The sequence below is a fragment of the Brachyhypopomus gauderio genome, unplaced genomic scaffold (assembly GCF_052324685.1).
Source record: "Brachyhypopomus gauderio isolate BG-103 unplaced genomic scaffold, BGAUD_0.2 sc213, whole genome shotgun sequence".
Lineage (NCBI taxonomy): Eukaryota > Metazoa > Chordata > Actinopteri > Gymnotiformes > Hypopomidae > Brachyhypopomus > Brachyhypopomus gauderio.
The window spans coordinates 193,409-210,908 of NW_027507034.1; the positions used below are offsets into that span (position 1 = coordinate 193,409).

Consider the following 17,500-nt stretch of genomic DNA (forward strand, 5'->3'; position numbering starts at 1 on the left):
AGGTCAAGGGCGTCCAGTTAGAGCTGTCACAACAGTAAGACGTGTAGGCCGCTCGGCGAGGTCTCCACGTGGCCTCTCTGCTCTGCTGAGCGCGCCAGGCAGTTCCTCTTGTGTGGGACAACTTCACCACGGCGGTACAAACAGCTCATGATGGAGAGGCAGCTCGCCGGCCGCGGTCACGCCCCCACACCCAACAACAACACCAGGCCTAATTAGAACCCAGGCAGGCCCGGCTAGTTACCCCCTGCAGGAGGCCAGCTTCTCGCCCCACGCCCCTTCACCGCCCCCTGCAATCAGACAGCATCTGTTTGTGTTTGCTTGTTTCATTTCGCCAAATGGCTAGTTAACACACAGGCTTGCGCAGACATCCCAAAGCCAGAATCCGGTGTGTTTTCGGTGCGTTTATTTTGGTCGTTGCCTGCAGGAACCGGACTGGAGCTTCTGAACCTCCTCATCAACTTCACCTGCTCCACTCACCTACATATCGAACTGTTGCCAACCAGGTGCAGAATATCAGCCTTAAATAGGTTTCACACACACACACACACACACACACACACACACACACACACACACACACACACACACACACACACACACACACACACACATCCTCCAGATGACCCTGAAAGACCTAAAATGGAGCAGAAGGCTGAGAGGGAGGAAAAGGAGACCAGAGGAGAATCCAAGTGTGCTAAGGGCACACGGCTATGAAAACGACCAACCTAGCAGCTATGAAACTCTTTTCCATCCTGACCCCGCATGTCCCTTCCTGCGCCCCGTACGCCCTGTCCACCTGAGATCAATAAACCTCTGTTTCCCCTTTGTGCCTGTGCGCTACGCCCTTAAACACGAGACAGTCTCATTCAAAGCGTCATCGGTGGGATTCAGCAAGGGTGGGGTTGCACCGACCGAGGCCCTAGACGTCCGCAGGGCTCCACCCAGCTCCACACAGTCACGCAGCTGACGGCGTCTGCCAACAGTGCGTGTGGATTATAGCTCCAGTGTTGACGGTGAAAGCCTGTTAGCGACGCAGTACAGATCGGCTGGAAGTGTGCACGCGCCACTCGGGGTAACGCAGTCTTATTTACACCTTTCGGGGTGTGATCGCACGTGGCCGTGTGTAGTACGAGGCTCGCAGCGCGCGCCCTGCGCAGATCATGAAGGATGCCGCGGCCTTTTGAAACCAAGCGAGTTGCACCGTCCTGTGACCTTTCAGACTGCTGCGCTTTCTCCTGCCTGATCTTCCCTTAACGTGACCTTATTCCTGAGCACGTCGTCAGAGATGCTGAAGGTTAGCCTCCACTCCCTGGCCAGCAGATGGGCCACTGTGGTGTGTGTGTGTGTGTGTGTGTGTGTGTGTGTGTGTGTGTGTGTGTGTGTGTGTGTGTGTGTGTGTGTGTGTGTGTGTGTGTGTGTGTGTGTGTGTGTGTGTGTGTGTGTGTGTGTGTGTGCGCAGTTTTCTTCTGCGTCTTTTGGGGGATCAGCAAATAGGGGTCAACAATTGGAACGCAGGGCACGTTGCCGACTGCAAGAGAGAGATTTGTTGGCACTCCTGTGACAGCACCGTAATCCGGGCCGGATGGAAGGCAGGACGGGTTCCTCTGTTTGCAGTGGGAGGCGCCAAGGGAGGACGACGTGGGCACACGCGGAAGGAGCTCCGGGCCTGAACTGCAGCCGCCTCCACCAGCACGTGAGACGTCTGTCCCGGGGGGGGGCCGCGATGGGGTCACGCTCCCGTAAGCATCAGCAGCTAACGAGCCTCCTCGCACGCCATGGGACACTGTTAGAGCTGCATTCGTAAGCGTCTGCACAAGTGTGTTCTGCGTCTCACGTGGGAAACGGTCTTGCGGTCACGTGACTCAAGAGGCAACTGATCTGTACTCACTAACATTCCTCCAAAGAACCAACCACTGAAACGCCTGAGAAGTACCAGCAGTGCGAGCGTAACCTACTACAGGCACACGGGCGTCCTCTGTCACAGCGCCCCCTGCTGGAGCGAGGTGATGTCGACATGTTTATTATGTCGTTTGATCTGCACGGCTGATCAGAGAGATGATGAAACATTATTGATGTGCTGCTGCCTCTCAGTGGGGTTCACCTGGTCCGTTCAGGAGGAACATGTGGGGAAACTCTTTCTCCTGCGGGCCAGGAACAGGACCACAGTGGGTCTGAGGGAGTCTGCCACCCCTGTGTCATAGATCAGGGCCTCCAGGTAGACCACAGGAGGAAATGACAGTGATGTTTAAAATAAAATGGACAGGTAAGTTATTTTAGTGTTGGTGGAGCCAGTGGAGAAACGTGTTAACAGCACCAAGGTCGTATGATAGATGTCCCAGGAAACACAGTCAGATATATGCAAATGTAGACCAAATGTTGTCCATGACCGTGTAGCGGTCCCAGGGATGAGGGCGGGTCTGAGTGACAGCTGAGCTCCTCCCCTAAAACCCGCCTCTTTGGAGGTTGTCCTGAAGGGATTCACTGGCATCGTGCGCTCATTCGTGTTCCGTCTTGTGCTTGCGTGCAGGATCGTGTGTGAGATGGACTCGGCTCCAGGGGGCACCACGGCCGGCCCCGTGCAGCTGTGCGTGGGGGAGTGTAAGCCTGAACTACAGGCACGCTCCTCCCAGCTCTACTCCTTCGTGGTAAGACTCCAAATCCCAGCATGCACCACAATCACAATCTTGTCTTGCTTTGAAGCGACTCGCCTGTCTGCATTAGCAGCGACTGCAGAAATATTCTGTAGTAATGTGTGTAAGTGTCGGTGCTGAGGATATACTGCCCTTGGACCCTAGCGGAGTGGCGTGATGTCTCGTACTGTTTTAGTGGGACTCTTCAAGTCAATATGCAGCTATTACAAGCAATTAGGTCAATAAATTAGGCATTTATGGGTAGTGTTTTCCTTTTATCCGTGATGCAATTTGCGCCCACACAAAAACACTTATTTTAATCTTTTCTGAAGATTCCAGACGATGTAATGCTTAGCAGCTAATGACATTATTCACCCTCATTCTACAATGTAATTAAAAGGAGTGTTTTTGTTTAACGATCCGTTGCATCCGGAGCGTTCATGTGTAAAAGAGCAAACTGAATTGCAGATCCTTCAGATATTATAGTGCGCAAAATTACAGATTATTACAAATTGCTGGCTGTGCTCATCATTGTTTTTTAGCGTAAGAGCTTCTCTTGCTGCTCAAGACGCCGAGCCCCTGACAGCGTAATAGAATTTGTTTTCGCTTATTGAAATATGGTGTGATTACAAACATAGCACCGTGGGGGAAAGGGCGATTGAACACGGACACAATAAAAACCATTAGATGAATCAGAGGCAGGATGCTAGCGTGGCTGGTGTCTCACTCCACAACACCTCCACCCGAGAGACCCACACCCCACACGCCCCCATCCCAGTGTAATTAACATCTGCTGTTTATTAGCTGAGATGCTTGTTTTGGGGTTTTTATTTAATCATGATGTGAGTTAGTTCCCCCCCGAGCCCGCTGCCCTCACTGTGTGCACGAGTGTGTCTAGCGCTCGAATTCACCACGGGCTTCCGCGTTTCACCAGCTTTCATATCACCGCACACACACACACGTACACACTCGCACGCACACACACACACACCAGAGATGGGTGCCATCACAGGAGCTCCTCTTAAAAGATGTTGGACAACAGAACTGATCTCTAAACGGCCGTCTGCTTTTGCACTGCCGCTGCTCAGACAGGACATGGTGTTAATGTATTTTTAGCTGGTGTGTGTGTGTGTGTGTGTGTGTGTGCACGCGTGAAATCGAACGGCAGACGCTCCGATTGCTTCTCCTAACACTCATGCCTGACTGTACGTTTCTCCATCTGCACGGTCTGAGGAGACGGTAAGAACGTGCTCTTCTGAGTGTGTGTTTTAGAAGAGATGGAGCGTGGTGGAGATGGAGGTGCAGGCGTCCGCCGCAGGATCCAGGAGGGAATCTTCTCACGACCGTGACGCCGAGACGAACGTTTAGTCTTCCCTGTCGCTCAGCTGCTTCAGGGCTGACATTAGAGTCAAAACGCTACTTCCAACACCAGGAGGAACCACAGTCCCAAGGCCAAAACGTCCTGGAACATCTTGGTAATACACGTCCACTGACTGTGTCTCCATCTCTCCTCTCTGTGCCTCAGACACCCTCGGTGACGGGACTGTCCCCCAGCCGGGGTCCGGAGTCTGGGGGCACCAAAGTGACCATCATGGGCGTGAACCTGGGCGCCGGCAGCAACGTCCACGTCCTCTTCGGGAACCAGACCTGCGAGTTCTTTGAGTAAGCACGTGTGATCTCAGCCCAATGCCCAGCAGATCAGTGTGTCCACTCTAACTCACCATCACTCACAGCACAGCGTCTGAGTAGCGATGCTAATAATGGAAATAACATAAGCAGAACGCAGACAATATGGACTACGACACAAACACGCCCATGTGCTCTTAGCCCTGCTGGGTATTAGTAGTAATGTGCTTTATAATTAGTACCTAGACCTGGAGGGATGACCTCGTGGTGACCTCCCTTTGGAATCAATAAAGGTCCATGTATTGTTAGATTCCCTGGTGATTAATAAAGATCTATCCATCTATAAATGTCCATCTTTCTCTACAAAATGTGCAGCAGATCAATAAAGTTCAATAAAGAAAGTTCTACCTCTCTGAACTTCGATCTAGGCTCATATTCCCTTGTGAACTTTGAGGCTTCGTGTTCCTTGTCATATCCGTCCGACCCAGTTCATCTCTTAGCCTGTGTTGTTCCACATCTCTGCTGTGGAGCAGTGGCCTGCAGCCAGGCTGACTCCGCCCCTTCCCTCAGACTCCTCCCCTTCCCTCAGACTCCTCCCCTTCCCTCAGACTCCAGAGTTTTAGCTGCCCAGATAAACGTCACATTCCCTCTCATGTCACTAGGTCTGCGGAGCTCACAGCCACGTGGCCTTCAGGACGGCTTTGAGGTTTTGAGCGTGTCTCGTACAGAATCACAGTCATTCGAGACACTCAGAATGGCCCCAGTGAGCACACAGGCTGAGGGCCAGACATCTAAGGGCCGTGCAACATTGCCACTTGTGTTGTGCTTTTGGTAATGTCCTTACCATAAGTGATGCATTTTTCCATTGCACTGTTCTGAATGTCTGAGCTGGTTGTTGAGTAGTGGACGCCGGTCTCTAGTCCCTCTGGTTGAAGAGACTATTTTGTAGTGGAGCTGTTAATTCAGGCAGCAGCAGCTCCGGTTGGCTTAGGGATTTAAAGAGGTCATAAACTTCATCTCTCTTCCTTTCTCATCAGGATATCTATTTAAAGACAGGGATGGAAATCTGATTGTAAAGCTGTAAGCGGTAGAAGTCGATCCTGTTTTAATGAGACATTGGCTAATTAGAGACCTCATTTCTCCTTCTGCCTCTGACAGGGAGAATGAAATGTGTTTGCACGTATGTATGTGTGTAAATGCAGGAGCCAATACTCATGGGTCCTATCAGAGACAGATTCATGTCTGCTAGGGTGGGCGGCTCGTAGGAAGAGACAGACACAAAGAGAGAGACAGGCAGCGCGAGACAAAGAGGTTCACAAACAGGAAGCTAAAAGCACCCTTGATCGCTCTGCGATGGGCCACGCTGCACGGCAACCGTGTCCACGGCGATAGCTCACCCCATCTGTGCGTGTGTTTCCTCCAGGCGCACCATGACGGAGATCGTGTGCTACTCCGCCCCGTCGGTGAGTGGCGTGGGCCCCGTGCAGATCACGGCCAGCGTGGACCGAGCGCAGGTGAGGGAGATACTGACCTTCGACTACATCGATGACCCCACCGTGCAGCGCATCGACCCTGAATGGAGCATCGCCAGGTAAGGCCTTAGGCCCCACCCCCCACTGTCCCACCGCACCCAATCACACGCCAGGAACCCCAAACCACCAGCTGCTTATAACTGGGAGGAGAGTTACCCAGTTCAGTACCCAGTCCAGTACCCAGTCCAGTACCCAGTTTAGTACCCAGTTTAGTACCCAGTCCAGTACCCAGTTCAGTACCCAGTCCAGTACCAAGTCTCCCCAGAAAGAAACTGCATAGCTCACCTTTCTGAATATTTTCAGTGCTGTTCCTGAAAAACTCTCAAGAACAACTCTGTTGTTGCTCTTATTGAATTATTATATACCATGACAGTAGTATAATAATATTATAACATTAATAACCTGAATGAAATGTGACAAGGCTCAGCTCTGGAATAAAATCCCCACTATCAAACAATTTATAATAAATACCCACTATCATACATTTTATAATAAATACCCACTATTGTACAATTTATTCTAAACACTCACTATTGTATCATTTATAATAAATACCCACTTTTAAAGCCCCATTTTTAACACAGTAAAAAAGATTCAAGTGTAAATGCCAAATGTTCCTCCCTGACAGTTTAGCGTGTCTTCTCCAGCTCAGTTTAAGCGCGGGTACCCTGGGAGGGGCCCGGGTGTGTCCGTCTGGTGCCAGCCTGCCGCTCAGCGGTGCTGGCCGGCCCCAAAATGAGCGCGAGCGACACGGCGTCCAGCAGGACGGGCCGGGAGCCGACCCAAACATGTGGCAGAGGTGTGGACCTGGAGCAGATGGCCCTGGAAATGGAGTCGGTTTGAGAGAACACAGCAGGATGTGGGAACGCAGAGACAAAATGGAGGAGAGAAAGAGGGGGAGGGGCATGTGGGGGAGGGTGGCAGAGGGGGAGGGGCATGTGGGGGGAGGGAAGCAGAGGGGGAGGGGCATGTGGGGGGCAGCACTCTACATATACTTCAGTAGAACGTTACATCAAACAGCATTATTTATGGTACATATGAATGTGGTAATTAAATAAACTGTAGGAAAGTGTACAAATGTAGAAATCAAAGACTTAAACAGAGGATATAAAAATTAGAGTAAATTATTATTAATATTATTTTTTGCAAACTTTATTGAGACATTAAAAATGTCATTAGTTGTGCTAAGAATAAATATGGGCCACACAGAAAAATAAACATATAAACCATGGGGCTGAAATCACAAAACACTCTCTCAGAGTGAAACGGCAGGAGTGTCTGGAGACTGGCAGGTGTGTGTAGATGAGGGTGAAGTAGCAGTTACCCTCACTCTCTCAGCTCAAGAGTGACGAACACTCCAGCTTTCCAGAGCCAACGCCTCAACCTCGAGTGGAGATACCAGTGAGGACGTGTCGCCCGCTGTTACGGAGAGAAACGTCTGGGCGGAGAGGTGTCCGCGATGCTAGCGAAGGACGCACGTAGCTTCAGCGCTAATCGCTCTCGAGGGTGAAATGTCAAACGAAATATGTTCCCTCACATCTTTGGTCAAAATACAAATAACTGTGTGAGTTGAGCTGCACACAGCTGGTCCGGGCTGCTTCCCTGACCTTCTCCAGCACATCCCGCCTGACTGATGGCGGCTTGGAGGTCAGTCCAGGATTACGGTGATCCGGGCCGCCCTTCTTATCCGCCTTGGATTACAGCGGTAGCCTCAATCTGCTCAACATCAGGCCCCTCGGCTGTGGGGTAGGACTGATCGCTCCCCCGAGACGCCCAAGCGCAGAGGCAGGGTCCTGCATCCCTCCCTGAGCCGTCCGGAGCGTTGCCCGAGCTAAACTGCCTACGGCTGCGTTTGGACACGCCCACTTTCCTGCGACGCCGTCCCTGAGACGGGGAACATGAGCATCAGAAACCCCCCCCTCTCTTGCTCCGCCCCTCACTCTGCCTCACTCCGCCCCCATTTGCTTGTTTCTGTATCGCCGCGGGCGACCCCGGAATGTTAACTAGAATCACCATGGCGCCTGCATCTCTGGTGTTTTCAAAGGCAGGTCTACTGGATCCGATAGCATCTTCTGAAGTCAGTGAGGAGCGCGTCTAATCATCAGCTCACGGGCCCGTTATCTTCACAACACCACATGACCAATGAGCGAAGTTCTGAAAGCAGATTGAGGTTGAATGGGACGGATGTTTTTGTTCCTGTACTAAAGCACGTAGAGGAGACAGGGTTCTGCCTGAGGTTTGACGCTGTCTGTGTTTCTTTATTTTCTTTCTAGTGGACACACTCCTCTGGTGGTGAGTGGGACCAATCTGGACCTGGTTCAGGAACCCAGAATACGTGTCAAGTATGGCGGACGTGAGTCAGTAAATGTAAGTAAAGTAAAATATGGGGCTCTGGCTTTTATGGTTATTAGGGCTTCTTTAATTCTGTGTCCTCCCTTTTTAAAATGACCTCAATTACCTGTGTGCCAAGCTTTTAGGAAAATGGCTCTCGTGTGTGTGTGTGTGTGTGTGTGTGTGTGTGTGTGTGTGTGTACACGTACACTAATATCTCTGGAGAGAGAAGCTAATGAAACCAAACTCGTATCATCTCAACCTCAGAGATGTGCCACCTGAAGGACCCACAGACTTCAGCAGTAGGTCACAGTTAATTATCAGTGACTCACGGGAGAGAAGGCGGTGACCTGACCTGACCTGACCTGACCTCACCTGACCTCACCTGACCTGACCTGACCTATCTTTTAGACTACATTAGACTTATTTTTGTCTGCTCTGTTGACCTAGAGAAAAGCTGGATCAACCCAGTGTCATCTGTTTGGCCCCAAAATTTCAAACCCACACTGTCCACAGTCCATTGCGTGACATCGTGCGGAGGTGTGTGTGTCTGAGCTGATATTCCTACCCTGATCTAACTACCTCAGTGGCCCGTAGCCTGGAGTGTTTAAGTGGGCCCCACTTCAGCCCACCTCGGCCACCACTTTGTCCAGTAATGAGGGCTGCTTCCTCAGCGGGAATTTTATGGTGACCGGGGCAAATTAAGGAGCCCGGTGGATGTTGGTGGATGTGGGCAGGGTGGATGGAGTCTTTGTCTTAGTGGTCGTCAGCGGGAGATTAACTACTGTCAGAAGCCTTCGTCAGCATAATGAAGGCGGCCATGATCAAAGTGGGACTGAGGAATCATTGCAAATTGCATTTGTTTTCGAGTCCTGAGGGTCCATGTTTAATTAAAGGAATGGGACTGATTAGGGGAGGAGAGAGAGGGAGAGAAAGGGGGAGAGAGGGAGGGAGGGAGGGAGGGAGAGAGGGAGGGATGGTGGAACTGGGGATTCATTCTGAACTAAATGTCAGAAATCACAGTGTATTAACCTCCCTTACACAGCAATATCGCAACAATTTTATAATGTGAAGATTTATTATGCTTATGAATTATTATTAATATGACACACTCCACTGAAGTATTACCAGTCATCATACCCATGACGAAACCTAAATTTGTGTACGATTGTGTGTGTGTGTGTGTGTGTGTGTGTGTGTGTGTGTGTGTGTGTGCGCGCGCTTGTGTTGTTCCAAATGTATAATCTATTCTTAGCTTTGGTGGCACTAACATTCTGTTTGGACAAGCACACTAGTATCTAGTTCACCATTTAGTATGTCAGTATGTATTGAGTATGCAGCTGGACTTTAAAAGCAAACCAGACAATCACAGAAGGCTGACTACAGTAATAGTAAAAATAAATACATTATATATAATATATATATAATAATAGAAAGCATCAAAGCCGTAAGCGCTTCTGTTCCCACAAATGAGGCGTCTTAAACTGGATTTCACCTTCTAGGGTTTTGACGGTGGAGACACTTCTATAAAGTTCTATATCTTCTATATCTACGTTTCTATAGAGTGAGAGGTGTGGTGGTTGTGTTAGTGTAGAGACACTTCTATAGAGTTCTATATCTTCTATATCTACGTTTCTATAGAGTGAGAGGTGTGGTGGTTGTGTTAGTGTAGAGACACTTATCTGCACACTTTCTGTGTGCATTTCTCTCAGACGTGTTGCCACATTTTTTGCGTAAACTGCTTATTTTGCAGTTTTCCTCTTTAAGCACAAATTTTGTTGGACTTGTTTGAACTTTTCTGATTGCACATAAAGCTCTTTTTTCTTTGAGTACATTCACTCCCAGATCTGTTTCCTAAGGTGGTGATTTTCAGCCTGAGGTAACCATAATGTATCCCTCCCTCTTTCTCACTCTCTCTCCCACTCCCTCTCTCTCTCTCTCTCTCTCTCTCTCTCTCTCCCCCCATTCTCCTCCCCATGATCGAGTGTAAATCTGAGCGTGCGTACAGGATCTATCTCCTTTCATGCTCATTCTATCCCCGCCCGTCCGAGCGCTCGACGGTCTCATCTCACCTGACTGAGAGCGGACGGCTTTTTATGAACCGCTGAGGTTACAGTCACAGTCATCCTCACCCCTCCCTCTCTGGCGCCGGCCATCACGGAGGAGTCCAACTGGAACATCCCGGCTATGCCAAAGCGCCCGTTACCATGGCCGTCAAATGTCACCTGCCTTCTTCCCAAATTACCTCACCTACCCCCCCTCCACCTCACCTACCCCCCCCCCCCCCCCCCCCCACCAACCTCACTTGACAGGATTCTACAACACCATGCAAAATCAGAGACAATTGGCTCTGTGAATCTCACCATACCTGTCAACCCGGCTACAACGCAGACATTAATCATGGTCCTGATTATAGTGAAACGATCCGCTATTCTCCTGCATGGGGGAGACCACACAGAACAGCACCGCAGCGCAGCTGAACAGAGAAGGCTTCCTGGGCCATTACCGCCTCTCCCGTGTGATGGCAAACCCACTCCAGCCCTGGAGTGAGGCGCTCAGAGGACTTCTCACAATCAGACGACATTACGGACAATCAGACAGCGTCACGGACAATCAGACGCCATTCCCAGAGGTCTGACGCCTTCCCCAGATTGCACTCTTGTGATAATTCCCCACTCGTGTACACGGAAAATGCCTGTCCACACACACACACACACACACACACACACACACACACACACACACCCCACCACCGTCACCCACCCGGCGAGGGTGGTGGCAAACAAAGGGCATTATTCACGCTCACCCACCACCTCTTCCCAGCGCCGCACTTTGAATCGGGTTTGGCCACCCCGGGCCTCCTGCAGCAGACCCACGTTAGCTCGCCTATCATCTTAGTCTGGGTCCCAGGTTCCAGCAGGGCTGGCATGGGGGGGGGGGGGGGGAGTGTTGCCGTGGCAGGATTGTTACCGTGGAAACAGTTTGCTGGAGCTATTGCTGGAGCTCTAGACCATCCCTCGTTTGGTCCACAGGCCCCTGGCAACAGAGTTGTGGGGCGTGGCCTCACTACAGGTCTTGCTGCCCAGGTAGGACCTGCTCTGTGAAGCTGAGGTATCGCCCCAGTAATGCGCACAGGTGGGTCAGTTTCTCCCAGTGACTCACACCTTCACTCCTGGAGGGGTCCTGGCATTTGGGAAGAGGATTCTGGTTCGTTTACACGGGCAGAGTAGCTGATTAGCTCCCCAGCCGAGCACCTGGGGCTACAGCGGACCGGCGGGGCAGAACCGGGTCTCGGGCTCCAATCAGCCAAGCTATTCATCTGACGTCTGACTGTAGGTTAGGGGACCAGTTTCAATGTTTGTTTGTTCAATTTTGTTCATACAAAAGGTTCAGTTGATTGTGTGTGTGTGTGTGTGTGTGTGTGAGGAGGGGTGCGGCAGTCTGGTGCAGGAAAGTGAAAAAACGACGCAGCATCCAAAAGCTGGAGCAGATGGTGTTGTGAGCAGCACTAAATCGCTAACGTGTAGTCTAACGTGTAGTCTAACGTGTAGTCTAACGTGTAGTCTAACGTGTAGTCTAACGCGTAGTCTAACGCGTAGTCTTAACGCGCAGTCTTAACGTGTAGTCTAACGTGTAGTCTAACGTGTAGTCTAACGCGTAGTCTAACGCGTAGTATAACGCGTAGTATAACGTGTAGTCTAACGCGTAGTCTAACGCGTAGTCTAACGCGTAGTCTAACGTGTAGTCTAACGCGTACTATAACGCGCAGTCTTAACGCGTACTCTAACGCGTAGTCTAACGCGCAGTCTTAACGCGTAGTCTAACGCGTAGTCTTAACGCATAGTCTAACGTAGTCTAACGTGTAGTCTAACGCGTAGTCTAACGCGTAGTCTAACGCGTACTATAACGCGCAGTCTTAACGCGTACTCTAACGCGTAGTCTAACGCGCAGTCTAACGCGTAGTCTTAACGCATAGTCTAACGTAGTCTAACGTGTAGTCTAACTTGTAGTCTAACGCGTAGTCTAACGCGTAGTCTTAACGCGTAGTCTAACGCGTAGTCTTCCAGGCGGCAGGAGATGGTAGCAGTGCTAGCATCTGTCTCTCCACTCTCCCCCACAACACACCCACAGGGAGGGAGGGAGGGAAGGATGGAGAGTGAGAGAGAGAGAGAGAGAGAGACTCCTGATCAGGGACAGGGACACGGGATCCTGGTTCTCTCAGGGATGCTAAAAGGAACTGAGAACACTACAGAGTCACAGAGCAAGACAAAACTAAATAAAATGATTGTGTTTGTTTTCTTCTTTATGCAGCGTGACAATACCACCATGTTGAATGAGGCGTGGGGTATAAGGAGGGGTATAAGGAGGGGTATAAGGCGGGGTATAAGGAGGGGTATAAGGAGGGGTATAAGGCGGGGTATAAGGCGGGGTATAAGGCGGGGTATAAGGAGGGGTATAAGGAGGGGTATAAGGAGGGGTATAAGGCGTGTGATGTGTGAGGTGAAGCGTGGTAGCAGGTCAGGGGCAGGACGTTCTCTCCCCATCAGCCCTCCGTCTGAGTGGCAGTGCGGGACCCGAGGCTCTCAGTGCGGGACCCGAGGCTCTCAGTGCGGGACCCGAGGCTCCCAGTGCGGGACCCGAGGCTCCCAGTGCGGGACCCGAGGCTCTCAGTGCGGGACCCGAGGCTCTCAGTGCGGGACCCGAGGCTCCCAGTGCGGGACCCGAGGCTCCCAGTGCGGGACCCGAGGCTCTCAGTGCGGGACCCGAGGCTCCCAGTGCGGGACCCGAGGCTCTCAGTGCGGGACCCGAGGCTCTCAGTGCGGGACACGATGCTCCCAGTGCGGGACCCGAGGCTCTCAGTGCGGGACCCGAGGCTCCCAGTGCGGGACCCGAGGCTCCCAGTGCGGGACCCGAGGCTCCCAGTGCGGGACCTGAGGCTCTACGGGACAGCAGAGCCACATTCCCGCACAGCTGTAGCGTAGGAAGGGGATTACCGTCGGCGCGAGTGATCCTGTGAATGCTAATCCGTCCGCTCCGCCTCCTGCGTGTCACTCAGCTGAGAGGGCGCCCCCTGCAGTCCGCGTCTCGTTGGCAGGGTCTACTTTCACAGCGTTACCTCTTCAGGGCCGTGGTGTGTTTAGAGCCCTGGCCATGTCTTATTTCAGAATATGATGCATCAGACAGAGCAAGGCTAGCTATCAACTCCGAAACCACTTCATCACCGAAAAGACAAACCCTGTCCAAGAGTCAGCAGAAAAAGTGCACTTGCTGTCTGTAGGGAAAGCCTACATAGGGCACGCAGGCTGGAGGCCCTTGTCGGGTTGGTTGTCACAGCGTTAGATCCAAGCTTGTGTAGCCTAAACAAGTGTGTATCGATCCCTCTGCCCCAGCTGTGGAGATGCCAGTGCAGGTACGGGGGGGTCGTTGGCTGAGGTTTGGAGATATTTAGCTCTCATTAGCTGCTCCCCCCAGAGACTGGAAGAAGGGAGTGAGGGAGGGAGGGAGAGAGAGAGAGAGAGAGAGAGAGATGGATGAAAAAAAAAAACCTGGCACTGTCAGGGATTCACCGTAATCAGTTCAGTTACTGGAGAGAGTACACAGAGAAAAGGCTCAGGCCTCCTGTGAGTATGTGTGTGTGTGTGTGTGTGTGTGTGTGTGTGTGGGGGGGGGGGGGGGGTCAATACCACACATTTGCTTTCAGCATCAGGGCAGTTACATCCTTAACTACAGAATCTCGCCGTTGTGAACACACCTGAATGATGATAACATTTAACCTTCATATGCGCAATCTCCTCTTCCTCTCTTTCTCTCCTCTCTCTCTCCTTCCTGACTCTGTCCCTCCCTCTCTCTCTCTCTCTCCTCTCTCCCTCTCTCTCTCTCTCAGGTGTGTAAGGTGTTGAACTCCACCAGTATGAGCTGTTTCGCCCCGTCGCTGACGGCCGAGTACCGCCCGGGTCTGGACTCGGTGAAGCATGCAGATGAGTTTGGCTTCATCTTCAACAACGTGCAGGCCCTGCTGGTCTACAACAACACCAACTTCCTCTACTACCCCGACCCCTACTTCGAGCCTCTCAGTACCAACGGGGTTCTGGAGCAGAAACCGGGCTCTCCCATCATTCTGAAGGTACCGCTGGGTTCACACGATTCACAGCGCACGGCCCAGTTCACTGGTGTGTGGGTGTTCAGCGTACATGAGAATGTGTTCAGGGCATCACTGCCTCATGAAGCTGGTTAGGAACACCAAGAGAATCCAGAGATCGTCCCAAACTGTCCAATCTGTTCTCTGAAGAACTCAGCAGGTGTCAGGGAGCGATAGGGCAGACACAACGCTGAGAAGGGTGAGGTGTATTTCAGGGTCCATTAAAGTCCAAAATCTGGGTTGTACAGGTAGTTTTGGGTCAAAACAGAGAGGGACACAAAAGACACAAAAGCACAAACCGTAACAAGACGCTACGGTTCCAAAACATGCTAACTAACCAGCGCTCACGTAGAGGGCCTTGACCAGCACACACTAGACAAAATATTGGATTTATATACACCAGACTAAACACAAAACACCTGAACACGCTAACGAGGGGGTGGGGTTACAAAACACGAGGCGGGACTACAACACACATGGCTACATAAACAAATCATACATGATTGACAGCTGGGGGAGGGGCTAACCGTGCCCTCTACAGCCATACCAGGTGGTTTGATACCACCTCTGTTTTTCTAAAATGTAGAAAATATAAAAAAGAGAATAAACTACGTGTGTCCGTAGTTTGACTGGTAGTGTACCTCTGTAGTGTAGTTGTTAGTGGAAGGGTGGGTGATTACAAAACATTCTGTGTGTGTGTGTGTGTGTGTGTGTGTGTGTGTGTGTGTGTGTGTGTGTGTGTGTGTGTGTGTGTGTGGTCCTTAGGGGAAGAACCTGGTTCCTTCTGCTTCTGGAGGTGTGAAGTTAAACTACACAGTGCTGTTGGGAGACACTCCGTGCTCCGTCACCGTGTCAGACACACAACTTCTCTGTGAACCCCCCAACCTCACTGGGCAGTACAAAGTTATGGTAAGAGCGTGTGTGTGTGTGTGTGTGTGTGTGTGTGTGTGTGTGTGTGTGTGTGTGTGTGTTACGGTACCAGTGTTGTGTTGTATTTGTTTTGCGATGCTGCCGGCTGTAACGGACACTTCCTGTCTCAGGTGCAGGTGGGCGGGCTCCACGTCTCTCCGGGCTCCGTCCACATCCTGTCCGACAGTCTGCTCACGCTGCCGGCCATCGTCAGCATCGCGGCGGGCGGTGGCCTCCTCCTCATCATCGTCATCCTCGTGCTGATCGCCTACAAGCGCAAGTCCCGCGAGAACGACCTCACGCTGAAGAGGCTGCAGATGCAGATGGACAACCTGGAGTCCCGCGTGGCCCTGGAGTGCAAGGAAGGTGAGAACGATCACACCCCGTCCTCATGGGCGTGGTCCTCAGGAGACACGCCCAGATATTACACACCCGCGACGCCCTCAGGAGATACGCCCAGATATTACACACCCGCAACGCCCTCAGGAGACACGCCCAGATATTACACACCCGCGACGCCCTCAGGAGACACGCCCAGATATTACACACCCGCAAACGCCCTCAGGAGACACGCCCAGATATTACACACCCGCAAACGCCCTCAGGAGACACGCCCAGATATTACACACCCGCGACGCCCTCAGGAGACACGCCCAGATATTACACACCCGCGACGCCCTCAGGAGACACGCCCAGATATTACACACCCGCGACGCCCTCAGGAGACACGCCCAGATATTACACACCCGCAAACGCCCTCAGGAGACACGCCCAGATATTACACACCCGCGACGCCCTCAGGAGACACGCCCAGATATTACACACCCGCGACGCCCTCAGGAGACACGCCCAGATATTACACACCCGCAACGTCCTAGTGAGACACATCCAGACATTACACATCCACAACGTCCCCGTCAGATACACCCATTATGTCCCTGTGAGACTTTACACACCCGTAATGTCCTCGTCAGACACATGACCCGTGTTTTCCTCCACCACTCCCACCTCCACCACTCCCACCTCCACCACCTCCACCACCTCCACCACCTCCACCACTCCCACCTCCACCACCTCCACCACTCCCACCTCCACCATTCCCACCTCCACCACCTCCACCACCTCCACCTCCACCATTCCCACCTCCACCACTCCCACCTCCACCACCTCTACCACCTCCACCTCGTCCACCTCCACCACTCCCACCTCCACCACTCCCCACCTCCACCACCTCCACCTCCACCACTCCCACCTCCACCACTCCCACCTCCACCACCTCCACCTCCACCACTCCCACCTCCACCACCTCCACCTCCACCACCTCCACCTCCACCACTCCCACCTCCACCTCATCCACCTCCACCACTCCCACCTCCACCACCTCCACCACCTCCACCTCCACCACTCCCACCTCCACCACTCCCACCTCCACCACCTCCACCTCCACCACTCCCACCTCCACCACTCCCACCTCCACCACTCCCACCTCCACCTCGTCCACCTCCACCACTCCCACCTCCACCACTCCCACCTCCACCACTCCACCTCCACCACTCCACCACTCCCACCTCCACCTCGTCCACCTCCACCACTCCCACCTCCACCACCTCCACCACTCCCACCTCCACCACCTCCACCACTCCCACCTCCACCACCTCCACCTCCACCACTCCCACCTCCACCACTCCCACCTCCACCACCTCCACCACTCCCACCTCCACCTCGTCCACCTCCACCACTCCACCTCCACCACCCTCCACCACCTCCACCTCACCACTCCACCTCCACCACCTCCACCTCCACCACTCCCACCTCCACCACTCCCACCTCCACCACCTCCACCACCTCCACCTCCACCACTCCCACCTCCACCACTCCCACCTCCACCACTCCCACCTCCACCACCTCCACCACTCCCACCTCCACCTCCACCACCTCCACCACTCCCACCTCCACCTCGTCCACCTCCACACTCCCACCTCCACCACCTCCACCTCCACCACCTCCACCACTCCCACCTCCACCTCCACCACCTCCACCACCACTCCCACCTCCACCACTCCCACCTCCACCACCTCCACCTCCACCACTCCCACCTCCACCACTCCCACCTCCACCACCTCCACCTCCACCACTCCCACCTCCACCACCTTCACCACCTCCACCTCCACCACTCCCACCACCTCCACCTCCTCCACCACTCCCACCTCCACCACCTCCACCTCCACCACTCCCACCTCCTCCACCTCCACCACTCCCACCTCCACCTCCACCACCTCCACCACTCCCACCTCCACCACTCCCACTCCCACCTCCACCACTCCCACCTCCAC

The 17,500-nt window shown here is 52.9% G+C and overlaps 1 protein-coding gene across 1 annotated transcript in view; it reads left to right on the forward strand.

Moving 5' to 3' along the window:
• Positions 1-17,500, forward strand: part of LOC143502801 (plexin-A2-like) — a 45,706-nt gene that overhangs the window by 20,634 nt on the left and 7,572 nt on the right. The window contains exons 9-15 of the mRNA XM_076995516.1: positions 2,528-2,645; positions 4,156-4,292; positions 5,680-5,847; positions 8,062-8,155; positions 14,004-14,243; positions 15,024-15,167; positions 15,299-15,533. Of these exons, the coding sequence (XP_076851631.1) occupies positions 2,528-2,645; positions 4,156-4,292; positions 5,680-5,847; positions 8,062-8,155; positions 14,004-14,243; positions 15,024-15,167; positions 15,299-15,533 (1,136 nt within the window). The remainder of the gene's footprint in view (positions 1-2,527; positions 2,646-4,155; positions 4,293-5,679; positions 5,848-8,061; positions 8,156-14,003; positions 14,244-15,023; positions 15,168-15,298; positions 15,534-17,500) is intronic.